This window comes from Tachypleus tridentatus, chromosome 1, assembly GCF_004210375.1.
Source record: "Tachypleus tridentatus isolate NWPU-2018 chromosome 1, ASM421037v1, whole genome shotgun sequence".
NCBI classification, from domain to species: Eukaryota; Metazoa; Arthropoda; class Merostomata; order Xiphosura; family Limulidae; genus Tachypleus; species Tachypleus tridentatus.
In genome coordinates, this window is record NC_134825.1 from 34,110,711 (window position 1) to 34,128,783 (window position 18,073).

General features: G+C 35.7%; 1 protein-coding gene across 1 annotated transcript in view; it reads left to right on the forward strand.

Annotated features, from left to right (window-relative positions):
• Positions 1-1,162: 1,162 nt before the first annotated feature.
• The window catches only part of LOC143232333 (putative glutamate receptor), a 35,344-nt gene continuing 18,433 nt past the window's right edge, over positions 1,163-18,073 (forward strand). Inside the window, exons 1-5 of the mRNA XM_076467622.1 lie at positions 1,163-1,288; positions 8,452-8,592; positions 10,384-10,448; positions 12,864-12,954; positions 13,115-13,273. Of these exons, the coding sequence (XP_076323737.1) occupies positions 1,226-1,288; positions 8,452-8,592; positions 10,384-10,448; positions 12,864-12,954; positions 13,115-13,273 (519 nt within the window). The 5' untranslated portion in view covers positions 1,163-1,225. The remainder of the gene's footprint in view (positions 1,289-8,451; positions 8,593-10,383; positions 10,449-12,863; positions 12,955-13,114; positions 13,274-18,073) is intronic.

An 18,073-nucleotide genomic window follows, 5' to 3' on the forward strand; every position in this document is an offset into this window, starting at 1 on the left:
GTTTGTTTGTTTTTTACCTGCGGTAAAGATTATATTAATTTCCAGAAGATCAGCGATTGGTCTGTCGTACAAATAACTTCCAACTATAACACAGACGAATCTTTCGGCTCTTATTTTGTAAAATCATCGTTCCACTCGCCAATACTGTCTTAAACTAAATTGTTCATCTAAGTTCAAAAACTCTTGAGTGTGAAAAGAACGGTCAAGTGTTTAGCATGCCGGTCTGTGTATTTAAGATTTTGCAGTCAGCGTCTTGATAAAAAATTGAATAAATAAAATCATGCTCCGTGTTTAGGAGCTGGGATGCGTCATGAGAGGGATGATCAAATCTTGCTATTCTATTAGAGTAACCCACGGGTTAGCAGTGTAGTGACTTCAAAATTAGAGATAATGCATATGTCAACAACCATTTAGCTAAATCAGCTATGGGAATACGCGTTAAAAGCTCCGTTGTGAAATATCGTAACAGACTTCATAATTTCGATATTTAACAATTTGGCCTGGCATGGCCAAGCGCGTAAGGCGTGCGACTCGTAATCTGAGGGTCGCGGATTCGCGCCCGCGTCGCGCTAAACATGCTCGCCTTCCCAGCCGTGGGGGGTGTATAATGTGACGGTCAATCCCACTATTCGTTGGTAAAAGAGTAGCCCAAGAGTTGGCGGTGGGTGGTGATGACTAGCTGCCTTCCCTCTAGTCTTACACTGCTAAATTAGGGACGGCTAGCACAGATAGCCCTCGAGTAGCTTTGTGCGAAATTCCAAAACAAACAAACAAACAATTTAACAATTTATAGGACCGGTATGGCAAAGTGGCTAGGGCGCTCGATTCACAATCTGAAATTCGCGGGTTCGGGTCCCTCTCATACCAAACATGCTCGTTCTTTTAGCTATGAAATCGTTATAATATGACGGTCAATCCCACTATTTGTTGGTAAAAAAGGAGCTCAAGAGTGGGCGGTGGATGGTGATGACTAGCTACCCTCTCTCCAGCCTTACACTGCTAAATTTTCTCAAAATTTAAATTAAACCAAACGATTTAGATCTCAAGATAGGTGTTATTAGGACTACAAGTTAAACTTACAAAATATGGACTTATATATTTATATCTATAATGACTCAGTTTTCCCTTCCTGTAAATTAATTTTAACAGCTGAAAAAAAAAATCCATCTTTTCGGTTAAAACAAAGCTGGTGCTCGTTGGAACAGAAGATTTAAGGAAGGACATCATGGACATTGTAACAGAAGGAGACCAGCTTGTGTTGATAACAGAAGAATCACAAAATAGATCAGTAAGTGAATGAAACATTCTCAGTTTTCATTTTTTTTTAAATAAAATCACAGCCACCACAATTTGTTGTTACGCACAAAGCTACACAATGTGCTATCCATGTTATGACCACCACGGGTATCGAGTCCAGTTTTTAACGTACAGTTGAGTCACTGGGGACACCTTCATAAAGAACATCTCAATATTTACCCCAAGCACAACTGATAAACTCATATATCTTTACTGGTCTAGTGCTGGGTAAGCCACAGAAGAAACATAATATCTTGATTTCTAATTACGAGTGTATTATCTCTTATGCTATGATCTCCTTTAAACCGAGGTGCACATATGACACGACAAAATAGTTTCCTTGTTTCTGGACGTTATCATGACAAAAACAATAATTATAGCAATGTAATTTGTCTTATTCACCAGTATTTATTTATCAGTACAATGGGTTTTATCAATATTATAATGGAATCTGAATGTTTCTTGTAGTTTTAAGATTTATACTTACAGATGCTGTTTCTTTTTAAATTGCTCATTTTAAAACTCAAACACTTTATCATGTTTCACACACTTATGTATCTCTGTATATTTCAGGTGCATGTCTGGTACTCAGAGCACAATTTTTGTGTCACGTGACCAAAATCCGGCGCTGAACGTGCTCTTCTTTTCAGTTTTGAGGTTTTATTATATGGCGAATAATCTCACTATTCGTTGGAATAGGAAAGCCCAAGAGTTAGCGGTGGGTGTTACCTGTCGGATACTTCTCATGTGATCGATGATTCAAAATCGCCTTATCAGATTTCCAATAAACAAACAAACAAACATGTTTACTTAAACCCAGGTTTTCTAGTGAAAAATTAAACTTAATTAAATATATTCAGGTTTCTAATTTACCGTTGTGTCTTCAAAACCAGAGAGAAAAAGGCATTTAGTGTTACACTACACATAATGATTTGACACCATTTAATTTCTCACATTTGTAATATGGCCCAGTATGGTCGAGTGGTTAAGGTACTTTACTTGTAATCCGAGGGCTGCGTGTTTGAATCCCCGTCACACCAAACATGCTCACCTTTTCAGCCGTGAATGTGTTATAATGTTACGGTCAATCCCACTTTTCGTTGGTAAAAGAGTAGCCCAAGAGTTGACGGTGGGTGGTGATGACTAGCTGGCTTTCCTCTAGTCTTGCACTTTTAAATTAGTGACGGCTAGCGCGGATAGTCCTCGTGAAGTTTTGCGACGAAATTCAGAAACAGACGAACAAACATTTGTAAAACTGTATAGAGAAAACTGAATAAGTGTAATAAAATATAACATTATAAATATTGCACTAACGTTAAAAGACTGTCTGCAGTGTCCACCGAGGGGAATCAAACATCTTATTTTAGCATTGTAAATCCGTAGACTTACTGCTATCCACGTATGGCTTCGCTAACGTCAGAACTAAGGTAAATGAAACAAATTTAAAATGCTTAAAACCATTCCTATTGTAATACCTTAAAATGGCATAGGTTATGACATCTAGTTTGTAACTGTCATCAAACAAAATGAAACGAATTATATTATCTACGTGTTAAAGAACAATAAAAATTTTATAGTTTTATATGGTCACTTATCACTGTTCACCGATAGTGGTAATTATTCACTTTGTATAATATATTTCTTTGATGGCGCGGTGGTGTTTCTAGGCAGAAGCGAGAGAGAGTAAGAAGAATCAAAGTAATTTTGGGGCAGTAAGCCCCACTGTAAAAATAAATAAATATTTTCATATCAGTGGGTGTCAGAGTGTAGAGGGGATCTAAATATATTATAGGATTAAATCTGACATCTCACCTATCTCATCACAGCTCGGGCATGGACAGGTGGTTAGGGCGCTCGAGTCGTAACCTGAGGGTTTCGGGTTTGAAACTCGTCACACCAAACATGCTCTCCCTTTCAGCCGTAGGGGTGTTAAATTGTTACGGAAAATCCCACTATTCCCTGATAAAATAGTAGCTCAAGAGTTGGCGGTAGGTGATGATGACTAGTTGCCTTTACTCTAGTCTTTCATTAATAAATTAGTGACGGCTAGCACAAATAGCGCTCGTATAGCTTTTCGCGAAATTCAAAAACGAACAAACAAACTGTCCCCCCACCATCTCGGTGGAAACGCTCCTGTACCAGTGAGTGCTTGTGTAATGTATTTCAGACTTAAGAAATGCTAATTTCACATATATTCGAGCAAATGCTATAACATTGTGCATGCTAATTGTTTAGCAATTTAAGAGCACGTATGTGTTCTATAGTTTGCATGAAAGGTGTCACGCAATAGTTGTTAGTGTGTAAAGCGAGTTTCGATCTGGTATTAGAAGTATCGAACATGTCATAAAATACTTTATTACATATTAGTTTATAAGGTGAATACTCGTATGCCGAATTAAGTATGAACTTTACTATTTCAAATAATAATATGCGCTGTAAACATTAATTATATAAATCAATCATTTCTATCACAACCAATTTCAACATTCACATAAAAGTTGCATTGTTCTAATTTCTTTTTCACAGGTATAAATCTTATATATAAATAAAAGGCTCTTTTTTATTGTTACTTCTTTAATATAATATTGATATTTTTAGAAAGATTTAAATTGCTGGAGATTTATTACTCAACTCTGTTTCGATTTATTGATGGTTGACGTTTATTTAGTTTGTTGGTTTGTTTGTTTTTGAATTTCGCGCAAGGTCAAACGAGGGCTATCTGCACTAGCCATCCCCAATTTAGGAGTGTAAGACTAGAGGGAAGGTAGCTAGTCATCATCACCCACCGTTAACTCTTGGGCTACTCTTTTGCCAACGAATAGTGGGATTGACCGTAACATGATAACGCCCCCACGGCTGAAAGGGCGAACATGCGACGGGGATTCGAACCCGCGACCCTTAGATTACGAGTCGAACGCCTTAACCCACCTGGCCATGCCGGGCCCGTTTATTTGGTCATAGTTCTTTGTTCGTTGTCGAAATTATACATTATTTCGATGTTATTTTCATCTACAGTCTCGTCTCATTCTTGATCTAGTGATGACCAATATTATTGCATTGGCTTCTGTATGTTTTTACAAGACAGAGCAGTGTGTAAGTGTTAGAAATAGTATAAAACAATTAAGGACAATTTGTGGTCTAAGCTGACTCATATTTCAGTCATTCAAACACGTATAACCATCTTTATTAACAAATAATTGACATATATGAAAATGTTTTTTTAAGGATGAAAACATAGATTTAAAGATAAAGCCATTAATTTATTGTAGTGGGCAAAAGTAGCCACAGAGTCTGTCTCTTGCATTTTATTACCCGTTACCTCACAGCATTTTTTTACTAGAATGGGGTTCTTGGCTGTTGGTTGATTTATTCTCTGTAAGATTGTCTTTCCCCTTAAGCAGTTAAATGAAACCTAAGTTGTCGTTTTTATGCACATAGACAGAAATTTTCTTTTTTATTTCAGTTCTACTGCCTAGAATTCATGGACATTAAAACCCCTTTTTCGCTATGGAACAGAATTATCTTGGAATGTCCACTGGTCAACTTCATGCAAATTATCTCCAATTGTTAGATTAAACAGAGAGTCGAGTATCTCGATGTACTTGTCGACGTTAACAGTGCCATTCGCAAAATGCAGGCGTCCTACACCCCCATCGCTTGACCATAAAGATGCTACATGGTTGCATTAAAACATACTAGTTTGAACATGTATCCATATCTATGTCGTACAAAGTGCTTCCAATCAGACTCGTGCAGATTGAATTTTAATTCGTCTGAGAAGACCATTTTGGACAACATTTTTTCATTCTGATCAGCATGCTCTTTGGCCTAATTGAGCCTCATCATATTGGTAAGAATGACTTTCTTTCTTGGTCATACTGCTGGAAGACTGGCCAAATAATGCACATAATGACAGTGACTTCTGAAGTTTCTTGCTATGCTCTTTTAACGTACAAACATCACAACAACAGTGACAACTAGTTTCTCAGTAAGAGAGAGTAAACAAAATATCTCGTATCCAATGCTGTGTCTTCAGTGAATTTTAAATCCTGTGGCCCACTTTTACGGCCTGCTGCAAACTAAAACATAACTTTTGCTGCTTTACACACCCAGTCCTTCTATATCATTGCACCCAGTGGCTCACAGTAGACTGGTTGAATATAATTTTTCTAGCAATCTGCCTTAATCTTTATACTTTGTTCTTTATTGGAACTATATATTATTTCAAAGTTATTTTCGTTTAGAGTCTCATCATAGTCTTGGTATAGTGGTAGAAAATATATGATGTCATCAACTTTTCTCAAACTTTTCTTGCTTTCTGTAGTTACTCCTGTTATCAATGAAAATATAACTTTTCTTTGTCTAGTTTTTTTTTCATTCTTGCAGGAAAAATAGCTTGTGGTATCTCATTTTTCACTGTTTTCTCTATCAGCGAATCTGGAAGTGGTTTAGCTGCCTTCCCTCTAGTCATTACTTCTCATCGCCAACTCTTGGACTACTCCTTTACGAGCGAATAGTTGAACTGACCGTCACATTAAAACGCCCCCATGGCTGAAAGGGCGAGCATGTTTGGTGTGACGGAGATTCGAACCCGCGACTCTCAGATTGTGTTTTGAGTGCCTTAACCATCTGACCATGGCTGTCCCAGAGCAGAGTAGAGCTAGGGCAGGTATTTTGGTTTAAATTTAAACGACTCCAAGCTGAAGTGTAGGGGTACACATAAGTGGGGGCGCTCAGAAGTTTCGTTTATTTTCATTCTGCTCATGATTAAAATGTCCTTGTGAGCGTAATATTAACAAAAATTGCAGAAAAAAATACAAAAATTTAAAAACAAGGATGAGACTAAGATAAAATTGTAAACGGGAATAGTATTAATATAATATAATAATAATATAATACTAATATTAGCTTGAAGCAAACAAATAAAGATGGAAAAAACCGACCACAAAATCAACAATTGATGTGGGACTTAAGGTTCTTCAGAGCGACTAGGGATCTGTAGATCCTATGTCAAGAACTGGATGTGGGGAGAAATGTAAGGAACTTGAGAAAACCCACTTTCACTAACTGACATCCATACTGCTGGGTAGTGCTCTGTGAAACCTGACGTGGAATAGAAGGAAGGACTTAATGACTGGACGTGTTGTTGTATTTTTAATTTATTGTGATGTACAAGTCTCTAAATCGAGGTTTAGAATAAGTGGTGCAGTGAACTATGTTGTTCTCTTCACAATCAACGGTCGTGGGCTGATAACTGGAAAACTTGATGTTTGGTTACACTGAGTTGTTGGGTGTTGACAGAAGCTGTAGACATGGAGAGGACTTTAACTGTTGCAATATGTTGGTTGTCGGGATGGAAGTAGTCAGGAATTTTAACATGGAAGAAACGAAGGCTGGATGTCGAGGAATTTGGAAGTATGAATGGATTTTTACCTACGATATGGTTTGGTCTGCGTGGATTGTATGACGAGGGTGTAGACGTCGGTTATTGTTGATGAGTCTGAGGTTGATGGGGTTTCGATTTGGGTAGACTGGTTAGAAAATGAAGTTTACTTGGAGGTTGGAAATCGTGCTGTTAACGTGGAGAAGCTGACTAGAGATGATGGTATGTGACTGGTTGTTAGAATTGTTCAATTAGATTGGCTTGTGGGTCTGGGGTACAGCGTCTTATATCTTAAATACAGTGATCAAAGGTCACGTGGACGATAATTAATCATTCCGTGAACGAACTGGTTATTTGTGTATTATTGCTGTTTTGTAGTTGAAACCAGTACTTTTTGTTAAATAATTTTTTTAAGATTTCGCAACTTCAGACTTTACTTACCTGTAAAGTTTCGTTATTGTTAACTTAGTAGAGTTAATGTTAATCTTTAGTTTAACTTTATTTCAGACTTACAGGGAGGGCTCACACTGGATTAGTAAGAAGATTTATCAACATGTTCCGATTTCTCTTGCCAGTTGAACACACTTCTGAAAAAAACAACACTTGCCCTTATTTTATTTATAGTGTATTTTATTTCTCTGTGATTGTGTTTTGTGATTTAGGATTGTTGTGCGTTACTTAACTTCTTATCACAAACTTTGTCATAGTTCAAAGCAGAAGAAAAACACAAACACATCGGTATTGTGGTATTTTTCGAACCAAATTAAACCTTTATTTAGCTGACCATAAATACCCTCTCACCGGGTCATCCGTGTGGTCATATGCCTTGTGTAATATTTCATAGAATATAGTATTGTGATACAGGAGGGACTTATATGACTAGATTGAGAAAACAAAAAATATTAAATTAGCATTATTACTAAAACGTCCAATAAGCATTCGCGTTTATTTAGTCTCACAACGTTGAAAATAATATGAATTACAGGTTTAAAACAAAGTTTGATTGAATTAGACCAACAATATAGTTAAACAAACGTTCAATGCTATGAGTGTTGTGGAGTGAACATTTGTTTAACTTATATTGTTGGCCTAATTCAGTCAAAACTATATTCTAAGACTGTAACTGGTCTAACTCTTGGCTTCAAGCTTATATTGTTATTAGTTTTAAATATAAAAATTTATAATTTTCTTGTGACAACTGAAGCTGAGAAAAGCAAGGGACTTCTTCACCCAAGGAAGATTACAAAGGTTGTGTTTACATCACGTTTTCGAGATATCACATAATTTTAGATCACTCTTGGCATTCATCATTTTGATTATATATTTTTCGAAGAAATTAACTTCTAGTTGGTGCAATCCTCTGCACCACTTCTTCACTTGAATGTCACCCAAATCCCCAGAGATATGTGATGCAGAGGTTATGTACCAGAGTAGCTATTCAAAAACAGCTCTTGCTCTTTTTAATGGCTACTGTGGTATGTAGCATTAATATAAGGAAACAATTAAGGCAAGTTTAAACTATTACATTATGTTCAAAGGGAAGTTAGCAAACTGCAGAACATCTACAAAACTTCGTCAACATACATGTGTAAAAGTGTATTATTTTTCTAGTTATAGATATAAAAAAATCCATCAGATTTTACTAAGTACAATGATTCAGAAAGTTTAAGTTTTGTTCTTTCTCGTTGCATTGGTACTCTGGTAGCATTTACATTAGTCTAAGGTTTAATAACCTTAACTTCCTACAGTTCAACTTCTTTTTTTCGTTCTAGAATTGTGGTAGTTTTCTCATCGAATCCCTGATTTGGAAAAACGACGGAAGCGCTACCTTTACAAATGCTCAAGATCGTAAAATTATTTTTCCACCATCTCAAAAAAACTTTGGAGGGCGTACTTTTCGTGCCACGCTTTTAGTAAGTTATCAACCGATGTTAGAATACACGTACTGCGCACATTAAGAATATTCATTCCTATTGTTTCATTGTCGTGGAAGGAATTAAAGCAGTAACGTATTATTTTTATATAATTTGTTCATTTGTTTGTTTTTTTGAATTTCGCACAAAGCTACTCGAGGGCTATCTGTGCTAGCCGTCCCTAATTTAGCAGTGTAAGACTAGAGAGAAGGCAGCTAGTCATCACCACCCACCGCCAACTCTTGGGCTACTATTTTACCAACGAATAGTGGGACTGACCATCACATTATAAAGCCCCAATGGCTGAAAGGGCGAGCATGTTTGGCGCGACGGAAATGCGAACCCGCGACCCTCAGATTACGAGTCGCACGCCTTAACACGCTTGGCTATGCCGGGCCTTTTTAAATAATATCAAGAGAGTTTCTCTAACAAAAGCATATGAATTATCAATGCCCCCTCTTCCAGTAGCATAGCAGTTTGTCTGCGGACTCACAACGCTAGAAACGGGGTTTTGATACCCATGGTGGGCAGCGCACAGATAGCCCATTGTGTCGCTTTGTGCTTAACCATGAAATAAAAAAACAATAAAGTAAGAGCATTAAAATAATTATTTTTTGTATGCCATGGCTGGTGACGATATTTGTTTGTTTGTATCTGTGTATAATCCTGACTGATTTTGAATAAACAGAACAGACGAAAGATAATTAGTCAACAGTACCTAAAATATTTACATATTAGGATTTTATTATAACGATAGTGGAACAACCTTGTTCTTATTGTGTTTTAGCGCAAAGATACACAATAGGTTACCTGCTCTCTGTCCACCACAGGTAATCGATCCCCGGAGACAAACTAGTTGTTAATATGTTAAAGTTTATTCTTTTTTAAAGCAGATTTCAGTGGTATACGTTCATTTTTAATTTGAGTAGTAAACTCTGATTTGTATATTTTAACTTTCATATTTCAGTAATACGGCCATTTTTAACGTGAGCTTTATTTATTCGATAAGAAACGTTTGTTCACTTAAACGACATCTTATATGCACAATAAACTAAGCAGCAAAGTCAGAGATGCCTATTGTGCAGGCATAACAGTCCCTATTTCAGAACTGTAAACCAAAGGAAATGCAACCATTTAGCAACATCTAGCGTCTGAAGCGGCAACTCCTAACTGAATAGCAACATGGATTGTCACTCTTATAACAGATAGCTGGAAGCAGGAAAAGTGTTTTATAGTATCACGACTTGAACAAAAGACCCTCCGATCCATACATTTGGGAAACGTTTGAAATAAGAACATTGTACCTCCTGATTAGAGGCCTTTTCAGAAGTGCAGAGAAGATCGAGCCACTTTTATCTTTTAGAGACCCTGACTAAAATTTAAAAAAAATGATGACACATGCAAAGAAAATAAGACAATAATTAATTCCCCTCAAGAAGTGGACCCATAATTTGAATATTTAACTTATACGTATAATTTGCAGCTCTAAGTTGAGAGTGTATATTACATTTGAGTCTGATTAGGAAGCACATAAAAACAAGTTGCGACATTTAAAAAATGCAAAACAGACCAAATATTTAAAGATTAAGTCCTCTTTCAGCTTGAAACCCAGACAAACTGACCTTCCTGCCTCATTCTCTCATCTAATTGGACCTACTGCTAATATGTAACTTTCAGATAAATATTTTAAGTTTAATCTAACTGATATTTAAACGTTAAAAATTATGAGTAATAACAGATATACGTAATTATTAAACTTATTTTGTTTCGTTTCTGTGTTTTCTTTTACAGAAAAAGAACAATGACAGACTAGCGATTAAGGTACTTGATGTTTTATCACAGGTTCTGAACTTCAGGTGAGTATTCACTTTTTTAATTATAATTAGAAATATATTTACAAAATGTGTGACAAACGTTTAAGTTTAAACAAACTGATAGCTTATAGATGTTGAACACTGTGGATGAAAATACCCATACTTAGTCACAGAATTCCTTTAATTGTACTGAGTAGATTTGACTCTGATGATTTGATCTGAGAGTACTCTGATATAAACTGGAATCCCATTTCTTAAAGCCTCGTATACTTCTGATAATGAACTTGTAACTCTGTTGTGATTCTTGCAACGCCGTGTGAGTGAACGGAAGACGTCTTGCTTCTATTATGTTTATAATTACTTTACGTTGTCTCGCATTACGACCATGTAAGTTATTTTTTTTTTATTTGGGGTGAGTTATGTCCTACTAATCTCTCAGTTAGTGTATAGGTAATTGCATAACTGAAAACAACGGAAGAAAATAAGTACTAAACAAGTCTGTGAAACGTAACAGGTTTTACTCCATGTTCACGTTGTGTTGACTGTATTCGTAATTCGTTTTACATCTAACTATAACGTGCGAAGAACTTAAAAAAAAAGGAACATAGCAGTAAAAAATTACTCTAAAGTCAGGCACAAACGAACAAGTGGTACTTAAAACTCATTCTATGAATTAATTAGAAGCAAATGACGTACCGTGGGTTGCGTTTCTCTATTTTCTGTGCTGAAAGTAAGGGAACATATAGATAAAACCCCATGAAGCTTTTCACGTAACCCTCGAAGTTCTGACATTTTAAGCATGAAGATGGTACAAGAAATCTTGTGGAAGAGGCTTATTGCTTTTATTCACTCAGAATGGCATCCAAACTGTTCCTGAATGTTATTGTTGATTGTGTCTACCTCACAATACCTGAGAGATAGGAACTATATAAAAAAAAAGAACAATCTGACACAACTGTATTATTTCAAGCTTGTTTTACAACAGTAACATTTGTTATCTTCCTTGGTCAACACTGTCAATCTAACTGAGCCTGTTTCAGGTGAACCGGAAGGCACATTTCTCAATATAATTTTTAGCCGACGTATAATGCCAACTTCCAAATCTATATTTCTCTACAAGTGTGATATGATACAGAATCGCCTTGAGAGGTTTATTCCAAGACCAATATAGATAACCATCCAAGAGAAAGATAGTCTATTAGGCAACTGTGCTGACAAAGTGAACAGTCATTATATAACATTATGTAACAAAATTTTTACTTTTTCTTGTTCCTGGGCAGAAAGTGTAATTTTCCAATTGTTTATGCCTGAAGTAAATGGAAAAGACCTATTTTTATCTTCAAACTTTGCTTTTGTGACCTGAGATCGTATGACGGAAACATGATGGGAGACTATATTTGGGAGCTGATACATGAAAGTGATTTACATTACAGTCGCAAATTTCGAAAAACTACTCAACTCTAAGTATTTTTGTTCATTTTTGTATAACTTTAGTTTAAGTAGATGTACATTTTGATTCATATGTTGTTTTATTCAGACTTTATGCAAATGAAAATGTGCAAATTTGTCCGTTTTTACATAAAAAACAGGTTAATTTCTAAATTTCATTATCCAAGTCACAAAAGCAAAGTTTGAAGGAATAATGGGCATTTTCTGTACTTTTACAACATAAGCAATTAAGAAATAACACATACTATCCAGGAACAAAATTTGTGTTACATAGTGTAATTTACCATGAAGCCTGTAATACACCTGCCGTATAAGTTTTGCAATCTACTCTTTCATTTACAAACACCCCCGCTTGTATAGAGGTAAGTCTACGGATTTACAACACTAAAATTAGGGGTTCGATTTCCCTCGGTGGGCTCAGCAGATAGCCCAATGTGGCTTTGCTATAACACAAACATACATTTACAAAGAAGCCTTGTACAAAGTAATAAATATGACAAGTAGTTTTCGAAACGTTTTACGTAAATAATTCTTATCTTGCCATCGTGTAACCTTTGTTTCTTATAATGAACTAATACATGTTAAAACTAGAACTTAAGCGCTGGATTTAACTGAAGTTCTAAAACATTTTCGGAGTATCAAGGAAATTCTTATTAATTTTACTATACTATTTAGTTGACGTAAGTATACTTGTAATAGAAATTAAATTTCCTCAGATGTCTGATATTTACTATTTTTAAACTTTTTTTTTGTTTTCGTAATTGACGTTTCAAAACTCCTTTTTTATATGAATGCGCATCACGAGCTGCCTTTCACTTGAAATTAAAATGTAAATTTCGAAGATTCCTTTAAGATTTCTCTAGTTTCTATAATATTTTTATGTAAACCATGTTATCTGTTTTTCTCATAAAGTAAGAATAGGTAAGCAAAAAAATTCGTCTCTCAGTTTATATTTTTGTGTGATGAAGAACAATCCTAAAACTGATGAACACGTTTCACTGTTCACAGCCTCACATTCCCAGATCCACCGGCTGATTCCTACGGAACTAGAGATGAAGCAGGTGAATGGGGAGGAGCAGTTGGTGAATTAGCTCGCAAGGTAAAGAAGAAGAGATCCTTTACTTTCAGTCAACCACTGAGAGGTATTAAATGTATGAATTCCTTTTACAAGGACCTGCTCATTGTTTAGGTAGTATCGAAACATACTGTTCTATTTGTATGTGTGTTATAATACGATTTAATCTTTTGTTCTATATAAGGAACGAGACGTTGCCGCTATTCAGTTGTCCTGGACTTCAGAACGAAACGCTGTCATCGATTTTGTCGAGTTTTATCAGCTTGCTGCGTTGATGTTCAGTACCAGAACCCCACGCCAGTTCCCACGTTCTGGCGCTCTCTTCCGGCTGTTCGGTGTAGAAGTAATTAACCCTAATTTCTCACAATGAAATAACTGATCCAATAATAAAACACACGGAGATATGACAATTAGATTAAAATTTTTCACAAAATTATGTTTACTCAAATTTTTATCAAACTTTATTCTTAATAATTTAAAAATAAATAAACGAACGTGATTAAAAAATAGGTTTAAGACACTGGTAAAAATCTATTGTATTCGTGAAGTGTGTTCGCTTTTAAGTATAATCGAAAATTAAAAATATGTTTATTGCGAGATGCAGTGAATATTACGCACTGTTATAATCTTTAAAGGTGTGTGTTTAACAGTATACGTAAAGGTGACTTTTGTTGCAACAAATATTACGGTATTTCTTTCTTATAAACTTTATTCTAAGATTTTTAGGTTTTCTTAGCCGGTTGAATATATATTTCAACGATACTAGTACAGGACAGTTCAAAAATATGTTATCTATTTAAAGTTCAAAAATTAAATAAATAAGGAAATAAAACCAAGCAATTTTCAACATTTTGTAGCCTAACTTTAACAGTTTTTAATGGCATGTCTTCGGACTTGTACACCATTTGTGGGTATCAGCACATCTAACTGACATTTGATTCAAGTCCACGTTCGTTGTAACATGTTCACAGTTACATTTGCAATGTCGTCGGTTACCTCGGTCTTTAGCTTCGTGACGTTTGTTGTAGGTGTACAATGCACGATATCCTTAACATATTCCCCCAAGAAAAGATATCTGGCAAACACGAAGGTTTCAGAACTGTCACACCCCGACCGCAGAACTGTAAGATCTAGGAAGTGTCTGTCCAACAAACTCCAGTAAATGTCTGATGTAGGAGGTGTAGGTGTATCGAACTCCATAGAACACTATTTTGCTCAATGATTATCAGTGATGTATTTCCTACACAAATTATTCTGACAACTTTACCTGTCATAAAATACCTTATCGTCAACAATACAAGGGGCCCGGCATAGCCAGGAAGGACCAGTAATCCCGGGTTTGAATCCCTGTCACACCAAACATGTTCGCTCTCTCAGCCATGGGGGAGTTATAATGTGACGGCCAGTCCCATTATTCGTTGGTAAAAGAGTAGCCCAAGAATTGGCGGTGGGTGGTGAGGACTAGCTGTCTTTCCTATAGTCTTACACTGCTAAATTAAAGAAAGCTAGTGCAGATAGCTCTCGTGTAGCTTTGCGCGAAATTCAAAAAACAAAGAAGCAATAAACGAACAAGAACTACGCTGCCTTCATCTATGCTATCCACGAGGTTCTTCGCAAAAGTATTGCACTGTGGTCTGTCATCTGGTTGCAATGCCTATACCCACTGAAGTGTGTAGATGTGAAGAATATCTCATTTATGAATGACACGGAGCCGGGGTGTTTTGGTATGTTAAGTTCTCGTGAAGCACATTGAAGCGATTTTCGTAGGATATGCTTAAACGATTCTCGTACTTCTTCGATACATTCATCACTGACAGAGGGCCTTCCAGCAAAGGCATACGGTCCAAGGAAGCAAGGGAAGCAGTGTCTCCCCCATATATGTCAAAAAAATTAATTTTAAAATATAAGCTAAATATGACGTTATGAACTTGCAATTGATTCATACGGAAGCACTCTACTCTACCGTATATAAACAGTAACCACCTTCTACGGGAGAAAACATTGTTGGCAAAAGTCTGGGCTGCAACTCGCAAAATATTTCCTTTTTGAGTTGATTTTAGCTCTTTTCTTACTAGAAAAGGCTTTATTTCTAACTAAATTTTTCTATGACCTAATATATTATTTAAACTATAAAATGTTTCTTACATGAATAATTTTTTGAATAAAATATTTCAAATTCGTATTTGTATTTTAAAAAGCAAAACAAACATATCTTGAATATTATTTTGGCCTCTTCTGTGCCACGAAGGAAAGAATGACCAGTTCATCTTATTTCAAAATAGACGCAAAATTGGAACTTATTGACAATCTAAAGTCTATATATTAAATTATTTAAATCACTAAAAACTTTAAGTGAAATAAATAATTTATAAATAAGTTAGCGTATCACAAATACTATTTTATAAATTAAAATGTACAATAAACAAATTAAATATAATAAGAAAAAATAATAATTTATAGTTATTTTTCTTGCGATATTTGGAAACTTGTTATTTCACGACCTGCACCACGCGCTTGTGGTTGCTTGTTCCCTCCATGATGTCAAGTGATGTGCATGTGCTTCGGGCTTTGTGTTAAATTATACTGTTATTTTTTCTATGCATAAAGTTTTTTGTGAAGTGTCACCCTTCAGATTTGAATATGTATTCAAAATATAATAGGAAAAAAATTGTAACTGTATAACTGAAAGCTTATTAGTGAACATGTTTGGTACAAAGAGTTTTAGTGATAAAGAAAGCATCATCAGAAATGGTAGCCTCGCACCAACTGTAAGCCTGACTGTAAGAACAAAGCAGTGCGTTTGAAAATTTAATGTAAACCAATATGATAGGGCATCTTGGTTAACTTCTTGTCCTAGCTTGCAGAAGCTTTTTTGCCGCCCGTATTTATTATTAAACAGTGAATTTGGAACATGGAACTGAAGTGGCTTTGACGATTTAAATAATAGGAAAAAATTGTAACTGTATAACTGAAAGCTTATTAGTGAACATGTTTGGTACAAAGAGTTTTAGTGATAAAGAAAGCATCATCAGAAATGGTAGCCTCGCACCAACTGTAAGCCTGACTGTAAGAACAAAGCAGTGCGTTTGAAAATTTAATGTAAACCAATATGATAGGGCATCTTGGTTAACTTCTTGTCCTAGCTTGCAGAAGCTTTTCTGCCGCCCGTGTTTATTATTAAACAGTGAATTTGGAACATGGAACTGAAGTGGCTTTGACGATTTAAATAATATACATGAAAATCCCTCTAGTCATATATTTTCAAAACTAGGCCTAGCTAGATTTGAAAAATCACGGATTGAATTTTCCAACTAAATAGCCAACATAAAATACATGTAAAAAATTCACAATGAAAAGCTGAAGGATAATAGAGGCATTGTGAAAACATTAATCGACGTAATACGCTATTTGGGTGAACAACAGTTAGGATTTAGAAGTCATCATGAGTCACCAGAGTCTGTTAACCGTGGCAATTATGTGAAATTGGTAAATTTGTACAAGAAATATGATCCATTATTGAAATCCCGTTTAGAAAAATAGAGTATTTTTTTCTGACCTGTCAAATAGAATCCAGAATGACCTCATTAATTGTATAGAGGAAGTATTGTTGAATAAAATGAAAAGCGAAATAAGTGATTATCCGTTTGTGGTTCTTATCTTAGATGAAACAACTTATGCAAGAACCATTTTTCAACTTTCAGGTGCTGTGCGATATGCGACTAAAGATTATGAAATTTGCGATGGATTTCTGGAGTTTACAAATGTTTCTGTAGACAGAACAGATGTAGATATATCCAAGATAGTGTTTAATTTAGTCCATGGTTTACTTATTGGGTCAAGATTTGTTGCACAAACCTGTGATGGGGCAAACGTCATGTCCAGTAAACTGAATGGGTTTCTAAAGGAAGTAAGATATAAATATCCAAAAGACGTTTTCATCCATTGTATGGATTGAATTTAGTGTTATCGCAATCCACGACGAAGATAAAGTTATGTGACAAATTCTTTGCGAAACTTAAATCATTCTCTCTGTTTTTGGCAAAATCAACAAAGCGTGTGCACCTTTTAGATACCGAAGTGAAGAATAGATTACCGAAAGTGGACCCGACTATTTAGAATTATAACCATTGTCTTGTTAAAACTGTCCTGGAATACAAGGAAGAACTCGTTGACTTACTTCAAAATATTGTTGAAACTTTTAGCAACTGCGATACTGAAACCTTTACCTGTGCTCAAGCACTTTCATCGAATCTCAGAGATTTTGAGTTCAATTTCTTGTTAAATATATTTGACAGTATTTTTTCATATAAAATCTTATATCTGATGTTCTATAGAATAGGATATTCAACATATCCTACTTTATGAATAAAGTAAATGAAATGATGACTTTTCTGCAAAAAAAGAAACAATTTCGATGTATTTTGGGCAACAGTCGATGGATTATACCTCCCTACTAAGCGAATAATGTGTTTGTGAGTTTTTCTTTCAACAAAGCCATACAAAGCTATCTGCTATGTCCACCAAGGGAAATCGAACCCCCGATTTTAGCATTGTAAATCCGCAGACTTCCAGCTGTTCCAGAGAGAGACACTAAGCGGTTTGTTTGGTTTGGTTTGGTTTGTTTTAAATTTTGCGCAAAACTACTCGAGGGCTGTCTGCGCGAGCCGTCCCTAATTTATCAGTGTAAGACTAGAGGAAGGCAGTTAGTCATCACCACCTACCACTGTCAGTCAACTGAAGTTGGTCTTTCCAGTCCTGGTTCAAAGTTATTTGACGTTATGGCCATTTTAAAATAGTAAAGTAATAAAAGATTTAAAAGACTTGTAGCAAAATTTTAATAATAACTCACCAGGATGATTAACGGGTAGTTCAAACAGCAGCGTTAGTCACCTGATATTGGCCTTTCCAGTCCTGGTTCCGAGGAATTTGACGTTATGGCCATTGTCAAAAAATGTGCGTGTGTGTGTGTGTTTTCTTATAGCAAAGCCACATCGGGCTATCTGCTCAGCCCACCGAGGGTAATCGAACCCCTGATTTTATCTTAGCGTTGTAAATCCGGAGACATACCGCTGTACTAGCGGGGGACATTGTCAAAAAGTAAAGTAATAAAAGTTCGAAAAGACTTGTCGCAAAATTTTATTAA